Genomic DNA, 18231 nt, shown 5'->3' with positions numbered 1-18231 from the left:
TCTAGGGTTGCCACCTTTTAAAAAAATCTCTACCGGCTGGTGGAGGGGGCGGGAATAAAAGGACGGGCCCTGGCTGCAAATGGGCGGGTCGTGACAATTAAGGGGGTGGATCCATGGCACGTGATTGGCTGGGCCCGTAGTGACATCAAATGGGGCGGGGCCACAGCGTGTGTTTGGACTCAAGCCAGCAGCAAAAAGGTTCGTTTTTACTAGGCTGGGTACAGGCCACGGGCATTTGTTTGATGTATTACAAATTTACCGGCAGCTACATTGCCTATAAATTTGTAATACCGGCCCCAGCCTTGGCTGGTGTTTTACTGGCTAGGCCGGTAAAATACCGGCCAGGTGGCAACACTAATTATATCATAATGCTCTCTTTACTCGGACTACACCCCCAACCCATTCTGGGCACATATTGAGCTATACCAACTGTGCTGTCCAGGGGAAACAATATGGCACCTCCCTCCTCCCATATGTATAAATACAAATATACAGAGAAGGAATGTTCTGCGCACATAATAAGCTATACCCTCATACTGTACCGTCTAAGTGAATCAATATGGCACTTCTCTCCTCCCATATGTATAAATACAAATATACAGAGAAGGAATGTTCTGGGCACATAATAAGCTATACCCTCATACTGTACTGTCTAAGTGAAACAATATGGCACCTCCCTCCCATATGTATAAATTAAATATAAACAAATATATAGAGAAGGAATAATTCAGTCCATCACTTATGACTAATGAATAGTGAAGGCAATGGGTTTGGGTCATTTGCTTCTGTGGCAATAACTTTGGATGGTGAAAAAATTGGCAGGAGCTTAGTGCTTAGTTTGTCTGTGGTTCTCCCTAACCTGCACCTATGTATTTGTGAACCTACAGAGAAATTTGGAGGGAAGGGGGAGATATACCGTACCATGCTCCTTTCTGATCTGAACACACCCTTTGTACCTCCATGGTACGGAGAGGAGCAAGGGAGATGGTACTGCCAGCCTTCCCTGGGAAACTTGCACCCTGAGCTGTGCTCCTATTTGAAGAGCCTTCCACAAACAGTCTTGTCAATTATTAATAAGGGAGCTGGGAGCCAGGAAAGTGAGACCTGAGAGGGGCGGAGAGACAGAGGCAGGGAGAGAGTACAGAGAGGGACACAGAGATCAGACAGAGGAAGAAGTTGGGAGAGATTCCTCACCAAAGGAAAGTGCAGCAGATCAAGAAAATGAGAAGCAGGAAGAGGATCTCTCTAGGGTAGAAGAGACGGGAATAAAACTACAGAGGGAACTGATGAGAAACAGAGATACAGAGAAGAGGCACTCACCATCCCGCAGCTCAGGAACAGTTCTTACAAGCTTGTGTCCCGGGATCTATGGCTACAGGTAAGTGATGGGTCTGTCAATCAGAATAGAACCTTATGTGGCACAATAGAACCTCTCATTCTGTACTGTACAAAGAAAACAATATGACAGCTCCCACCATACAACTATACAGAGAAGGAATGAATGCTCATACAATAAGCTATACCCTCATACTGTGTTGTCCCATATGGCAGCTACAAGCAGGCGGGCATGGCTTGGGTGGCAGAATGCGTTACTGGCAAAGTCACCCGGCTGGCAGTTCTCAGTAACTTCACTACAAGGATACAACTCCCCTATCGGTTACTACAGCCAGAGGCATCTGAGCTAACTGAACCAGTGCTGCTGCTGCTGAACCTCTTAAAGTGTATGTCCACTAAAATAATTTTTGTGTTATGAAAATCAAATTCTAACAAATTCCAATATATACTCATTACACATGCTCACTGGGGTTGTGGTTATGTAGAATGAGCTATTGTCTGTCACTGTCCATCTGTCCTCCTCTGATCTCTGCACTGGTGGTTCTGGCAGTGCAGCAGAAGGCAGCTGTTTCATGAGCTGCATACTTGATAGGCATTTTAGTTTGCCATTTAAAAACACTGTGCTTTTGTTTGCTTTGCCATTGCTAAGCTCATATATATATATATATATCACAGTTTGTTGTGTTCAAGGGGAAATTAAACTACAAATACAGAGCATTTATTTTGCCATAAACACATGGAAAGGATTAGAATTCTCTGCTTATTTGTACTGAGACATAAACTCTCTTCTGATGGTAAGGGGTTGGGCGGACAGGGCTCAGCATTGATGGGCTCAGGTAGGTTGGACTGGAGGGGTTTATACTGCTAATGGGCATAGAAGGGAACAATGGGAGAGAATGGGAGCATAGTGGGGATCACAGAAAAGCAAATGGGATTAAATAAACTGGAGTAGTGAGCATGTAAGTGGGGGCACACCAAACTACAGATGTGGGGAGAGTTGCAGGAGCACAGGAAAGGAAAATGGGTGTGAGAAGAGAAGAGCTGCAGAGAGTAGGTGGGCACAGAATGGTGCGACAGAATGGAGTGTGAGTTGGGAGGTGAAATAGGACAGAAAGAATGTGGGTGCACAGGAGGACCAGGGAAAGTGTACAAGTGATGTAAAACATGGGAATACGAATGGGGGTGCACAGTAGGATCAGGGAAAGTGGGCAAGTGATGTAAAACAAGGGAGAAAGAATGGGAGACCCAGGAAAGGTGCACAGGTATGTATTATTACACACTGTATGATATTATTATAATATGCTAATTGGCAGGAGTGGAGTTAGAGGTTTTCCGAATTGAGGGGGGCAGCAGCCATGAGCAAAGGAACAGGTCAGGAGAAGCATCTTCTACATCAACTGGGCTGAACCAGAGGACCAACACTCCGTGCCCAGGAATGCTCCAGCCTCCCGGATCCAGTCGACCCAAGGACATTACAGAGGATCCCAAGGGAATAGAAAACAATGGCTTCGTTGAGGATCCTCCGCCCTATTCCCCACCGGATCCAAAGATTGCACACCTGCTCTACCCCGGGTACCAGAGCAATTTCCCTGGCCACGTGCCGGTATTATACCAGCCGGGGCCCACAGGGCAGAGCATGTACAGTTCTCAACACCTGCCCCCAGGATCATTCCCCTTCATCATAGTAAGTCTAATCTCCTTATCTTCTCTGAGCTCATGCTCTACTCTAGGCAGGCTCCGGGCCCCCCCTGGGTTAGCTCCAGAGTCTAATTTAGCTTTGTATGGCGCTGCTTTACAAGTGGCAGCATACACCATCCCTGTGTAACACATACAGCAGATTCAGTGTGGATCAGGGCTTTAGTAGAAGCAGTAAGGGGCAAGCACAGAATAAAGGATCACATCTAAGCAGAGAACTGAAGCCTGGCGATCAGACAATGGCATCACATTTCCCATTCACTCCCTTTCACACCAATGACTTTATAGCAGAGCCTGTGCCATTCCTTCCATATTTCAGGTCAACCTGAAGAGAGATATTTAGCAACTTTGGAAACAGCCAGCGATGATTAGCAGTTTTCATTCATACAGGGGGGGTTGAGTACAAGGAGTATTAGACGTTCAGACACTGGCTGTAACTAGCAGGTTGGAAGGCAACAGCAAGTCAGACAAGGGAAATGAGGATACGATCGATCTATTAAGCAATTAAGTCATAAAAGGGGCAGGGGTTTATTTGCACCTTTGCGAATCCATGGCAGATTCCAAAATATCAATGACTTCCCCCAGGGAAGTCGCACCTTCCATATAAATGACTGGTATCCTGCAGAACAAGATGGGAAAGCGGATAAATGGCACTGAGCTGCTTTAGGACAGAAGGAAATGTACACATAGAGCAATATGGAGATGTCAGGCCATTACACTAGCTCATTATTTGCCATTTACCGTTACCAATATACTGCAGCCATTCCAACCCCCAAAATATCCACTGGCCTCTTACAGAAATATTTCCCTTGGACAGTTCTCAGAATAATAACCATAAAAATGCAACCTCACCAACAATTTCCTGGGGCCAAAGAGCATTTGATTATGTAGCCTGGAAATAACCGTCAAGCTCCAATGTATTGTCTGTGCTTGGATAATTGTACCCCCTACTGTAAATGATAAGGATATTAGAAGTCACTGAGGGGTTCTGTGACCATATAAAGACACAAGGTTGCAGGCTGAGTTATACAGGGAACTCTGAGCATCACTCATGTATTATAAGGGATAATGTACCCCCTACTGTAAATGATAAGGTTATTAAAAGGAGGTTCTGTGACCACATAAAAGTAACTGTTACATTCCTAATTTCCTCTCCCTGGTGCATAAGAAATAAGATATTTGGAAGTCATGTGCTGAGGCTCCTTGTTCTGGGAGCATATGGTGAATAATTTATGCCAGAAGCATTTTCTGCTGGTGCTGGCTTTGTGAAGAGGAAACTGCTATGGGTATTGGGGGCTGCCGGCAGAATTCCCTGTAATGACTGGAAATTTAAAGGCAGCAAGGTCATTCAGGAAGCGGGAATGTATCAGCAGTTGTTATAAGTTATTGTTTTGGACAAATAGCCCTGCTAGCCAAAGGCTGTGCAACTTCTTGCAGAGACAGATGAGAGTGTGTGTAATTTATACCCAGGGACAGATCCGGTTCTTTTCCATAAGTGTGAAGCCTGGGTTGGTTTAAAAAACTTAAAAACAATCCAGCAACTATAACCTCTTTACCTTCACCTGCTTCCTTTCTATTGACTTGTTCCCTTCTGTTTCTCCTTTATTTCTGTTCTTCTTAGAAGGGATTATTGCAAAAAACACCATCAATCCGAAGCAATAAACAAGGTACAGAAGAGGCTATAGGGGCATAGGGTGGTGAGCTGATCTTCTACTTGTACAGGATTTCTGACTGGGTTTCTAAATGTGTCTATGCTCCCAACACACCATGCTCTAAGGAGAACCCCAAGTGAGTGGACAGGAGGTGTCCACTGGGGGCATAAGGGTGCGCTGATGTTCTACTGGTACAGGGTTCTAGCATCCCAACTGGGTTTCCAATGGTGGTTAAACTCTAAGGAGCACACAAAGTGAGAGGACAGAGGAAGTCCATACTGTGACTAGACACAAAGTCCTTTTTAAAAACTCCTGCATTGGCCTAGGTTATAGAAAAGTTAGGGTGTTCAGCTAGTCCAAATGTACCCAACTTTTAAACTCTCGCCTAGATATGTTTAGGGAGTGCTGCTCTACAACCAGAAGAACGTGGGTCTTCTAAATTCAGGATCAGTGATATTAATGTCACCTGATCCATCTATGTGATGTCAATGTAGATGCATTGTGCATGCCTGCACCCTTAAAACAAGGGGCAATTTGGCCTTCAAAACCAAGCAGATACAGTAGTTGCTGGTTACGCCTGCTACTAAGCTTTGTCCCTTAGCTTACAACCCTCATAATAAAAAGCACTTTACAAAAAGCTGGAAATAAAGTGCCTCATATGCTTTTTACACTCTCTTGAGGAAAGCTCTCCAGGGAGGTCATTTCACTGACCCTTTATAAATTATCATCTCACTGGAAGAAATAGGCAGGATGCACCCAGCATAGGCTATAGCCTCATAACGGACATTCTCCAAACATCTTATTGATTTGGATTCCCATCACTGGAGTCTACTAATTGCATCATGTTTTTGGCTATGGAAGTGATGTTGCGTGGAGGCGACTTAGGTCAACAGATTCAGGCATCTGGGCACAGTAGATCAATAATCAATCTTACGCCATCTTCGGGGTCCTCACGCATGCAACATATATGTTCTGCTGATCAGAAATCTGTGAGAGGGACTCTGTGGCTTCTAAAAGTGATTAAATACTGTTCATCAAGGTGCCAGGAGAAGCAGCACATTCTCCAATAGCATCCAATGGGCACTTTGCGAAGACTTTAGGCTAGGACCCGCAGTTTGGGAACCAGTGCTTTATATGGGTACATTACTCCCCAGTAGCTTTTAATATCCTTATAATCTACTGTAGGGGGTACTTTAAACCCAGTATAATGACCGTTAATCTCTAAATATCGTATATACGACACAGGTAGGTCTTGTGTAGGACACAATGTAATCCCTAAGGAAAGGACATTTTCAGTTTGTTAGTTTTGGCAGAAAGAAGGTTCTTCTTTTTCAAAGTCTTGTTGGATTCTTAGTCCTTGTTTGTGCCTCTGGAAATGTTCATATTGTAGCTGTGGTAGATTTATTAACTGGATCTTAAAGTGCAAAGACGAGTTATTCCAGCCATGTATCTAAATGATGTGCCAAGAACCATATTTACACTGGCACAGGTCTATAGTGTTCTGCTCTTTCCATGTTCAAATTTGGCCATATTGACATTTCTATCAAACAAAGCTCGTATTTAGGTGCTGCCCATGCACCTTTCTGGTTTTAAGGCCACACAAGAGGATAGACTGACAAGGTGTCAGTGGTTTAACGGGAAATTCATTGGCGTTTAGTTCCCTTTTAGGAATCAGGAATGGCATGTTTGCATTATCCCCTTGGTTTTGTTTCCATGCAGAGTGATGGCTCCTTAGGCATGGCACCGCTGCCTCGACCTGAAGAGAGGACCAAAGATTACATGGTGGAGTCTATACTCGTCATGATTTTCTGCTGCTTCCTGACAGGGATAATTGCTGTAGTCTATTCCCATGAGGTAAGTTCCAGGGCCCCACAGATAAACCTGTTTAATGCCTTTAAAACCTTTAGGAGTAAAGACATCAGGTTCTCCATTCCCAACCAGTCCCAGGGTCTGATTCTTCACCTTTATACAGGCTGAGCCCCTGTTCCAAGTGTCAAAGACCTGTACGAATTGACTGTCACTTACCTCTCCTCGCTGTATGTATTGCAGACACGGATGGCTCTCGGCAGGGGTGACATACTCCAGGCACAGGTGGCCTCCCGCAAAGCCCGATCCCTTGTCCTCTTCAGCCTGCTGTTCGGGGTCTTTGTGTCCATCAGTTGGATTATATACGTAGTTGTGGCCATTTTCTTGTGAAGGACTATAAAGGCCGGGACCTGACTGATACAGAGCGTAACTACTGCAAGACCTGATCCACAGGGAAAACAGATCCTGGAGTTTGCACTAACATATCCCCTAACAAATGTGTATATTTATATGTACAGAGAGCATTTAGCACAAATAAAGGGCAACTGTTCTGTTTTTCTTAAACCCAAAATGCCTGCGGCCCCTTTGCAGAGCAGGAACATGTTGTGGTCGATATGGTGGGCATATCGGGGAGAAATACATTCAATTGGTGTGACCTCATCAAATGAGTTGATCTCTCTATGTATCGCCAGCTTAAGTAAGCAGCTTATTTAGCAGTGTATGTGGTCCTCCAACAGTCTTACCCGGCCGATATCATGACGATCGAGTAGGATCCAGTTGGATCAGGGGTCACAAGTTGGTTAAAGTGGTCCTCAATCAGATTGTCTGTATTCTGCTTGTTGTGATCCAATCAGTGGCATAATTATAGTGGAAGCAGACCCCGCAGTCGCAGTAGTTAATAAAAATCCCTCTCTCTCCCCAGCTGCTCTCAAACCAGGCGGAAGTGGGTGGGGCAAATGGGGGACATGGGTAGAGGCGGGGCGTGAGGATGGGGATCGGAATGCGCCGAGCCCTTCTGAAGATTTTTTTTGCAGGGTATTCCCCTGTACTAAGCACAGTTCAGCAGGATCAGCCCCCTAAGTTTGCTTATAGTCTGTACAGAGAGATCCTATAAAACTATAGCAGAATAGTTATTCCCCTGTACTAAGTACAATTGAGCAGGAACAGCCCCCCTAAGTTTGCTCATAGTCTGCACAGAGAAATACCATAAAACTATGACAGCATAGGTATTCCCCTGTAATAAGCACAATTCAGCAGGAACAGCCCCCTCAGTTTGCTCATAGCCTGTACAGAGAGATACCATATAACTATGACAGCATAGGTATTCCCCTGTACTAAGCACAATTCAGCAGGAACAGCCCCCTCAGTTTGCTCATAGCCTGTACAGAGAGATACCGTAAAACTATGGCAGCATAGGTATTCCCTTGTACTAAGCACAATTCAGCAGGAACAGCACCCTAAGTTTGCTCATAGTCTGCACAGAGAGATCCCATAAAACTATGACAGCACAGGTATTCCCAATGACAGCTTTACACAGATATGTTTAAAACATTTATTTTGACCTTTGAGACAAGTGTATCCTGTGTCTCCACTCGCCGTATTTCCCTTCTTTAAACAGTCCATGTTGCGGGAATTAGCTCCTCTGTGTACAATTCCCCTTTTCAGTCTCTGTATAACCGTCATGCAAGGGCATAATAAAAAATAATAATAATTAAAATCACATGGAAGTGCCCCCCTCGCCAGAATACTGATATTTACAGGAAATATACACACTGCCTTCTACTGGACAGAGTGGTAATGGCATTGCTGGGGTGGCAGAGTTAGGGGAGACAAAGAAACTCCAAGGTTGCACATTAAGTGGCTTTTTAGGGTGCAAGTCTTTTACTAGTTTGCGGTTGTCGTTTTTCCATCCCAAGAAAGTCATTGGTGACAAACACATTGTTTTAACCCTAAAAAGCCTGGGTTGGCAGGTGGAGGAATATTCCCACGGAGACATGGCACAGGCCTTTTCCTGACACTGACCGTTTATAAGATGGCACATAAAATATATATAAATCCCACGAGACAAAAAGGACAACAATGGTGGAGCAATCCATGACTGTGGGAGGAGTCAGCAAAGAGCTGGGTGCAGTTAATGGTAAACATTCTCTCTAGACCCTCCCACTCTCAAAAAAAACCAAAAAACTAACTGCACTCTCCAACATAAGCTGAGAATTTTGTTGCGGTTTCTGCTCGTCAGTCTCTGGCTTTTTTTTTTTGGCATCGCCCTAAGTCTTCTCATCCCTTTCTGTTTTGCGCCTGGTGATGTTGCGAGGTTTGATTTTTAGGGACAGTTCCCACAGAGCCTCCTCCGCCAGGTGGTCGCTGAAGTCGTTGAAGAAGGAGATGATTTCGTCATTGCGGTGGATCTCGTAATGCCTGCAGCGGGGACAAAAAGAGTGCATGTATGCCCTGTTACTGTACGTTTATATATGGGAACATGCTTGTGTAGTTTGTGGGAGGAGCTACTGGCTTGCAGTTTTTGTCTTGTCTGAGCTGCCATTATTTCTCTGGCTGGCTGCCCAGAGCATTCCTATACAGCTCCAACTGCCTTTAATTTAATTAATAATTTAGAGAGTGGTCTAGTGGGTCAGTATACTGCTGTCCCAGAGTCAGCTAAAAACTGTCAGTAATGATTTTCTATTGCCATTGCTTCCATATGAATATCCACTAAGCACAATTTAGCACAAACAGCCTCACGGTTGTACAAAGAAATAGTACAATTTAGAAGGGAAGGATAACCAATATTGGCAATTCAACCACAGAAATAGAAAAATATGCTAAAGGCCAGGCCGGATTTGTAGAAAGGTCTGCGCCTAGGATGGCAAGAATTTAAGGGGCGGCATGCTGTCCAACCACACCCTCATTGGTTCAGAAACACTGGGGATGCACAGGAGATACAATAGTTAAATTTCCTGTGTGCAAATACCAATTGCTCCGGTCCCGATGATGAAAATTTGCAAGAATAAAGGAGAGGGGACGGGGTGATGTATGGCAGGGGGCCTAGGGGCTCCCACTGTGTAAATCCGACCCTGCTAAAGGCTGGTTAAAGTTGTAAGATGATTAGGCCAAAGCTTGGCCAACCTTAATACAGAGGCTTTCAAAAGGCTCCATAGACCTCTCTGACCAGGAGAGGATCCTGCCTAAGGCACTTACACTTGCTGGAATCGCCTCATGCTGTCCAGAATGTTAAACTGCTGCCAGCGCTTGGAGAAGTTGACCTTGCCGTCAATGTAGTCAGGGTTCCCCAGGTGGACAAAGGTAAGATCCTGCAAGATCAGGCCTCTGTTGGGAGCAGACAAGAGAAGAAGACACACGTCCATCAAGTTCAACCTCCACGAGCAAAGGGCATTTAAAAACAAAAGCAAAGTGTCACTCACAAGTAGGGTATACAGGGGGGTTCAACCTCAGAAAGCGCTGCTCTGTAGGCTCTGAAGGAGGACGAGCTGTCGATCAACGTGCAGTATTCTGCCAGGCCCTGGAAAGAATGATAATGACAAAGGGTTAGGTCAGTCCTTCGCTTACCCCTCACTATCTGCTCTATGACAGTATATTACCCTCCCTCCCTCAATCACCTCTGACGTCTGCTTCTGCCATTCAAGCCTGCGAATGGGAGCGGAGTCCAGCGCAGAGAGAATGGCAAGGTAGGAGTTAAAGTTGTTCAGTTTCCGAAGGTGCTGTGAAGCACAAGACAAGAAGAAGGGAGTTTTAGAACTTTAATGCATGTTAACCTGTCTTCCTTCTCTGTAATTAAATTAAAAACAATATATTTGATTGCCTGAAGCTTCTATGTACAGGTGATACAGCAGCCCCATTTCAGTAGATATCCATGCCACCAATGGTGTTCATCTGCACATCTTCATATCTTTCCCCTCTTGCCTGGCCTCTCCCTGGTGTCTGTGACACTGCACGTGCTCAGTGGCTCGTGGCTGCTTTAAGAATGTACTGGGCATGCTCAGTGCTTGCCGATATGTGCACACTGAGCTTAATAAAACGCTTCATGGTCAGATAGCGACTGTACCTCCCAGGCTTGTACTGAAGCCACACTCACTGTCCTATTAAACCAATTGGTTGTGATGGGTAGAATAACTGGAATACCTTTTAAAAGACCAGTAACATCAAAAAAAATTTTTTTAAAAAGTATACATTGAAAAAAACAAAAACAAAAACACAAAGACAAATGAAACGTTAAAATTGTAAAGCCTTTATTAAAAAATAATTTACTAAAACTACGCTTCCGCTCCTCTTCAGAAAAGGCAAAGATCCATCACGCGGCGCTCCTTTTCTCCTCTCTGGCTATCTCCTATAAGGAAGACAGGGAGAAGAAATCGAGCACCGCACGATGGATCGCGAGGAGCACAATCGGAGTATCGGTAAATTATTTCTTAATAAAGACTTTGCGATTTTAACGTTTCATTTGTCTTGGTGGGTTTTTTTTCAATGTATACTAACAATTTTTTTAAATAAATTTTTTGATGTTACTGGTCCTTTAATGATCCCCTATGTGCCATACATGAGCAGAAGGCAAACATGGCATTAACATCCTCACCTTCATAATTTTAATGAATTTAAGCAACAATCGTTCCCGGTCCTGGGCTTTCTCCTGAAGCATGATGATGGATCGGACCCTGCATGGAATGAGACCACAAGACCAATTAAATCCCTACTGGAAGGGCAAGACACCCCCCCATATCATGAAATATCCCTATGGACTCACCAGTAGGACATGTTGTTAAAGTGCTCTGTGAACTGGGTTAAGTTAGGGCTCTTCTCCTCATTTTGCTCTTTTGCCCAGAGCAGAACCTCAGGAATCTAAATAGTGGATTATGATTAGTATTTATTGGCGTGCACCTCAGAACAATCACTACTAATAGCAACGCTATAACATTTCATATACTCGACTATTGGATATAATTATTTTCATTCTCTTTCCCCCCTAGCATCTCTAAAAATGGTACAGACTAAATGTGCAGCTTCATTCTGTTTCCACCAACGTCGCTTGTCCACAACCTCCTTTATTAGCTGACATAGCCCTCCTGTTGTGTTGCAACACCCTTGCAAGAAGTCATCAGAAGTGGTGGCTGTGAAAGGATATCATAGAGAGCTATGCCAGTTTGTAATATAAACCTGTACCAAGCACAATTCAGCAGGAACAGCCCCTAAGTTTGCTCATAGCCTGTACAGAGAGATACCATAAAACTATGGCAGCATAGGTATTCTCCTGTACTAAGCACAATTCAGCATGAAACGCACCTATGTTTGCTCATAGCCTGTACAGAGAGATCCCATAAACTGTGGTAGCATAGGTATTCAAAACACACAGAAAGAACAGGGCTATCCGCGGGCAAATGACACATCGCCTGTCGTCACACCTAACATTCCCATTGGTTTAATCCATGGGAATTGTGGACTATAAATTAGAATACAAAGTGGTTTATCAATGGCTGGTGACAATTTGGAGCAACCTCGGGGATGAGATATGTATTTTTTGAAGAAGAGACTCCATTGAAGTGATAAGGGCTTTTTTAAAGGCTTCCTTTAACAAACTCATGTTATAACCCCTGTGTAATAGTCTCTCTCAGTCAGCATGCTTCAGTTCCAAAATTTTGAAAATCGGAGCAGAGGCACCTAAGGCGTAAAAATTGGCCCATGGGTATATTTCTTATAAGATGTTTAGGATGAGAGGAGGTAGTTCATAATAGGGTATTTGGCAGCACATTATTTTCAATATAAAGATGTGATCACATTGATTCCCATGCCTATCAGGCTGATGTCTAAAAAAGTGATTTTAGTATTGTGAAGTTCGGAAGTGAAAGGTAAATTAAGATTGTTAGTATTAAGGAGTTCTAAAAATTTGTTAAATGATGTTTGGTCTCCCTTCCAGATGAGAAGAAGTTCATCAATATAGAGTACATAACAATGAATGGATGTTTTAAGAGATTGTAGTCTCCATAAATAAACATGTATTGCCATCAGGCCATATACAAATTGGCATAAGAGGGGGCAACTTTTGCCCCATTGATGTGCCCTGTTTCTGTAAGAAGTATTAATTATTAAAGAGAAAGAAATTGTGTCAATAAAAACTGTATAGCTTTGAGTATTAAATATTTTAAGGGACACTCATAATTACTATATTGATCAAGATGGAATGATATTGCTCTCAGCGCTAAGGTATGAAGAGTATAGGAAGCTAACATCTATCGTGGCCCATTTAAAATCCCGATGCCATCTCATATTATTCATAGTACAGAGAATTTGTCCACTATCTTTGATATAACTATTAGAATCAAATTGGGAGCAGAATCAATAAATATTACTGGTAAGCATGCCGGAGACCTCTAGTGACCAAACAGAGGTAAAACCATAAACTCAATAATTTCTCCAAGGCATGCTAGTAAGTAAAAAAATATATTTTATTCACATCAGTAGTTAAAAGACATGGATAGTATCCCCTCTAACACCAAACGCGTTTCATGCTTACCCAGCACTTAGTCATAGGCACTATCTTTGATATAGCCTGGTAGATTAAGAAGAAGGCAAGAGTCAGTAAGTTCAGATAGAGGTTCCCCTGGTGATCCTATTCATGCCACTATGGATCTCCGCCACCACAGGGTTCTTAACTTTCAGAAAATCCCTGACTTGAGTACTTATTACACCCAAATCTCAACATTTCTCAATGAGTTCAAAGAGTAGAAGTTGAAAATTTCTTAAGGGATTAGTATTTAATAGTGCATAGGTGTCTGTATCAGTCAATTGCCTTTCCAATGCAGATATGTATATGGATTTATCTATAACAACTATTAAACCTCCTTGATCCACTGCTCTAATCACTATGGCTTTGTCAGATTTTAAATCATTAAGGGCTCTCATTTCTAGAAGTGGTCATGTTATTATGTAAATGATTAAGGGCTCTCATTTCTAGAAGAAAGTGGTCATAGTATTATGTAAATGTATAAGTTATTTCTCAACTTGTTTCTGGAATAGATTAATAGTAGAATTTCTAAGATAGAAGTTAGATTTCATACGACATTAATGCCTTCTCAAACCCTGTCCTAGCACATGTCACCACTTTCATATTGTAGATCTTCGAAAAGTAATGTCGAACATATATCTTCAAAGTCTAAATTAGTACTACCAGGTGTACCAAATCTATCAGGTATATGGAGGTGGCCTCCTAATTGTTATTAGCGTCAAAAAAATGTTTTTTTCTTATAAGAATCTTTCAAACAAATCTGTTCACATCTATTATAGTCTCAAATAGGTCAACACTCTTTTCTGTTGAAAATGTTTTTATTGTTTTCCACGTTAAACAAGCAGGAATTTCAACAAAAGATCAAAGCAGAACGATGAGGCACACCAATACAACTTGTAGCAAAAATGCCTAATAGGAAAATGAAGAGTTAATATGATTGGTGAAGCCATCTAAATTGTTCCACAGATTAAAATAAATAGGTCAAAACTCTTGGTCGGGCAAAATGAGAGTCCATTAAAAATGAGAGAGCATAGGTATTCCCCTGTGCTAAGCACATGTCAGCAGGAACAGCCCCCTAAGTTTGCTCCTTACCTGTATAGAGAGACCATAAAACTATGGCAGCACAGGTATTCCCTTAGCTACGTAATTTGTGGGCTTGAACATAAATATGCCTTTACATGGGGATTTTCGCAGTCACTTACCTCTATTTTATAGAAGAGTTCTGCATCTAGTAGTGTCAGCTGCTCTGCTATTTCAAGACTGTGAAAATCATGGAGTGTCCCCGGCCTAAAATGACAACAATGCAGATGATAACTATGAAATTGCAACGGGAGGTGTGTGTGTGTATAAACAATCACAGTTAGGGGGCAGCTTCACCTTGCTGCTACTCCTCTGGCAGCCAGGGGTTTAAGTGCAGAATTGGCATGGTGCAGCATCCTCTTATTCTCCACCTTTTCCAGAATGTTCTTGCGCAAGATGCGAGCCAGGCTGAGCTCCCCTTTACAAACCAGCCGGAAAACTAGTTCCATCAGCAGTTTAAGGATCTCATCTGTCAGCTCAACCAAACTGCATGGGAAGGAGAGCAGAATACAGTGTTACAAACACTTAATAGCGCCTGTTAAGCTTTATAGCTTGTATGGCATTTTCTATGCACTGCTGGTTCTTACTACTAAAACAATGATCTGAGTCAGGCACAGGCCAAGCCAGCAGGGCACCCCATGCAACCCTGCATGCAAACAGAGAAGTGCCAGTGGGGAAACAAGGGTCCGGGACCCGGGGTAGGCGAAAGAAGAGGTACATGCTTAGCACCCCAATTCGTTGCTCCCTAGGCACGTGCCTCTTCTGCCTATCCCCAATACTGGCCCTGATCTAACCTTATCCCCAGAGCAATTCCCAATCAAAAGCAATTCAGAGTGAATAGGCATTAACACAGTTAGAAACAGAATTATATCTTACCATAACTCGTCCACCACTCTCACCAGCACAAAGAAGGTGTTCTTGCTCACACGCTGCTTGAAAGTGTCTTGAAAGTGACAAAACCTCTCATATGTTAGCCAGAAGTTAAAGAATATGTATATTGTTGTAATTCAACACTCAGACAGCAGGGGGCAGCAATGAAGCACAGACAGAGATACTGATATAATGGACACTGTCCAATTTAACAGTGATTAAGAGGTGCCTTTCCCCAGCAGTGTACAACTACATCTTTCACTACTACAGGTCAGAATCCAAGGCTGGGCACCCTGGGGTGCCAGCAGAGTGCGTACTGAAAAAGGATATCTGTACTGGAGCTTCTGGATCAGCTCCTCTGGGGTAATAAAGGTGCGATACGTTGTCAAGAAGGCTTCGAAGTACAGGACGAGATCTATAGGAAACATAATAGAAAACCGAACCTGGTTAAGGTGAAACATACAAAGGAATAAAAAAAAACCCATTAAGTCAGAATAACAAAATTCCCTCCCAGTTGTGGGTTGTTAGGGAGAGGGGTGCTGTGATCCGATTGTTTTTTTTTTTTAAATAAAAGGAGGAGTTTATGCCGAAATGAACTTTTTTGAGCACCAGCTGTCCTGTTTGCATGTTTATCTAGTTGCTAGGTTCCCACTTACCCTAGAAACAAAACAGGGACCTGAATAGCAGTTTGTATAGATGAAGAAGTATAAAGCAAAGGTGTCCTAAATATTTAAAAATAGGTCCAATTTTCAGTGGAAGGAAGTAATACACTATAGGTTGGGATTCTTAACCTATGGGTCAGGAGCCAAAGCTGGGCCCCCATACTGTTTTGGGCAAGTCTTCACGATCCCTTTATTATGTGAATAAGCTTCCTGCAATATAAAGCAGCACGATGGATAACTGCCTCTTATTTGGGTCAACTGACAAAGCCCTGCGGCAGGGAAAGAGTTACACTTGATATCTAAGGTGCAATATAATTGCCAGGAGTGAAGACTGATCTAACAAAATCAGGGTGGGGTTTAAGCTTGTGCCCACCCACATGTGACAGGAGTGAGCTCATTCATCCCTCTGCCTGCTCCAACACGCAAGGCCCCGGGGCATTCGTCATCCGAAAGGAAGTGTTTCTGGAATGCAGATTCCAGGGGCAGACAACTTCCCTTCACCACAATATGTTACAGTGGCTGTAACAACAGATCTACTGCTAATTCAACAGTTACAGCCTATTTTTTGCCTAAGTGGTGGGATCATGCTTTTTCCTGCTGCAAGCAGGCTTTGACCGACAGCAGTAGCAATTGCTTGTACCTTTCCGATCGGTCTCCGTTGCATGGACCAGCAAGATGTCACCTGAGCCGCCTCTCACATCCGGTCCATCATCACCCTGTGAAAGGACAGACAAGCATGATGAGGATAAGATCACGTGAGCTCCTCACCTTCCTACTTTACAATGGGGTTGTGGCCTACCTCTTGCTTCAGGGTCAGTTTAGCCATAATCTCGCTATGGTCAACAAGAGACAGTTCATCGACCTCGACTTCCTCTTCCCCCTCACCATTCTCATCACTGTCATCTGGGGACTTTGGAGGCCTGGGGGAAGAGTGGGAGGACAAGAAAATAACTTGAAGTGATGCAAAAACAAAGAAACTACTTTTTAAAATACAAATGTACATTAAAAGTTACCTATAGGTCATGTCGATTTTTGCTGAGAGGTTTGTTTATCGTAGTCATTCTTAGTTGAAGATTCTAAACCTGACTTTCCTATCTCAGCCTGTCAGTTAGAGTTTCTAATACTAACAGACTACTGCTGCACAAATATGGCCGCCCCCTCATACAGGAACATGGGGAGGAAATGTAAAAGCATCATGCAAATACTTTATGGGAAGGTTATAAGTAGCTTTCAAAGCCAATATTATGATAGATGTAAATAAAGAGTTTAATTTCTGGTATCAGTATCTCTTTAAGGGTACCCAGCATATATTTATGCTCAAAGTTACCTAATTACAGGTAAGAAGGCGTTACTATGACTACAGACAGCATTAGGCAAAATGCCAGCAATGCAAATTAAACATTGGTAACAGTCAAGGGGTTACATGATCCAATAGAAACAAGTGAAAGCAAGTACCTCTCTGAAGCCTCATGGTTCTCTTTGCCTGGCAGACAAGGCTGGGTGCAGTTTTGCTGGGGCCCTTCATAGGGCAAAGGAGAATCCTGTGGAGAGGGGCACACTTCAGACAATGGCAGGGAAATCATTACTGCGGGAGGGGCTTTGCTTGGGGAAGAAATTTCTCACTGGATGTGTTCTTTTATTTCAAAAACAGCCCCAATGACCAGCACTGAAGCTATGCCCCTGTCAATATCAAGGGCACTAGTCAATAAATTCAGTGACACATGAGAAGTCACCACTGAGTGCCCACTGTGTAATGGACTAGGCTTTTTAACGATCATTAAAAGGATTAGCAGAATGCTAAGCATCTTGTCTGCACTGGTAACATAGACTTGATATCCCTGCTAATCAGCCATGTACAGCAGTCTTTGTTGGGGGACAGGAGGTAGAGAGAAAGAAGGAGAGAGAAGGGAAAGATGGAAAGAAAGAGAGAGAGAAGAACAAAAATGAAAAACAGAGGGAGAATGGCATGACAGACAGAGACAGGAAAAAAGTGGAGAGGAAGAGAGGACAAAATGGAAAAGATAGAGAAAGAATGATGATATGGACAGAGAGAGAGAGAGAGAGAGAGAGAGCAACATGTATAAGATAGAAGGGGAATGGCAAGATGGACAGAGAATGGAAGGCAAGATAGATAAAGACATGGTGGAGGCAGAAGGCTAAGATGGACAGAAAGAAGGACATGCTAGAGAAGCAGAGGTACAGGGGGAGAGAGAAGAACAAAGTGGAGAGAGACGAACAAAGTGGAGAGAGACGAACAATGTGAGGGCAGAAGGGCAAGATGAATGAGGACAACAGGGCAGGATAAAGAGAGCAAGACGGAGAAGGTAGGAAATGGAGGAGGTAGGACATGATGGGGGAAGTAGGACATGATGGAGGAAGTAGGACATATAAAGATGGCAAGGCAAGGTGGATACAGGCTTTGCCAAATGTAAGGTGCCAGGATTAGTGCTTCAAAACCACCACCACCTCACTGGCCACAGGTTGGACAAACTTGCTTTATATGGATAATGAGGCCTCCACAGCAGCTAAACCCAGGCCTGCAAACACTGACAAATACAGAATTAAATGTACACACACATTGAATCTGCTTGTGTTGCTAGGAACCAGTGGAACATGATTT

At 43.3% G+C, this 18231-nt stretch overlaps 2 protein-coding genes across 2 annotated transcripts in view; one reads left to right on the top strand and one right to left on the bottom strand.

The window, feature by feature from the left end:
- Positions 1-699: 699 nt before the first annotated feature.
- On the top strand, positions 700-7148 carry LOC108699936 (proline rich transmembrane protein 1B). Its single transcript, XM_018232654.2, has 4 exons — positions 700-1378; positions 2649-3019; positions 6402-6536; positions 6732-7148. The coding sequence occupies exons 1-4, from the start codon at positions 1369-1371 to the stop codon at positions 6876-6878; spliced, it is 663 nt and encodes a 220-aa protein (XP_018088143.1). The 5' UTR covers positions 700-1368; the 3' UTR covers positions 6879-7148.
- Positions 7149-8026: 878 nt separating this feature from the next.
- rapgef1.S (Rap guanine nucleotide exchange factor 1 S homeolog) overlaps positions 8027-18231 on the bottom strand; it is a gene marked incomplete at its 5' end in the record, with an annotated part of 53826 nt that continues 43621 nt past the window's right edge. The window contains 13 exon segments of the mRNA NM_001092303.1: positions 8027-8906; positions 9684-9812; positions 9908-10005; positions 10103-10204; positions 11077-11155; positions 11245-11339; positions 14202-14286; positions 14377-14565; positions 14956-15048; positions 15280-15364; positions 16252-16327; positions 16411-16531; positions 17067-17152. Of these exon segments, the coding sequence (NP_001085772.1) occupies positions 8756-8906; positions 9684-9812; positions 9908-10005; positions 10103-10204; positions 11077-11155; positions 11245-11339; positions 14202-14286; positions 14377-14565; positions 14956-15048; positions 15280-15364; positions 16252-16327; positions 16411-16531; positions 17067-17152 (1389 nt within the window). The 3' untranslated portion in view covers positions 8027-8755.

Source organism: Xenopus laevis, chromosome 8S, assembly GCF_017654675.1.
Source record: "Xenopus laevis strain J_2021 chromosome 8S, Xenopus_laevis_v10.1, whole genome shotgun sequence".
Taxonomy (NCBI): Eukaryota; Metazoa; Chordata; class Amphibia; order Anura; family Pipidae; genus Xenopus; species Xenopus laevis.
The sequence above is the reverse complement of the archived record's forward strand: the minus strand, read 5'-3'. Positions and strand labels throughout refer to the sequence as shown.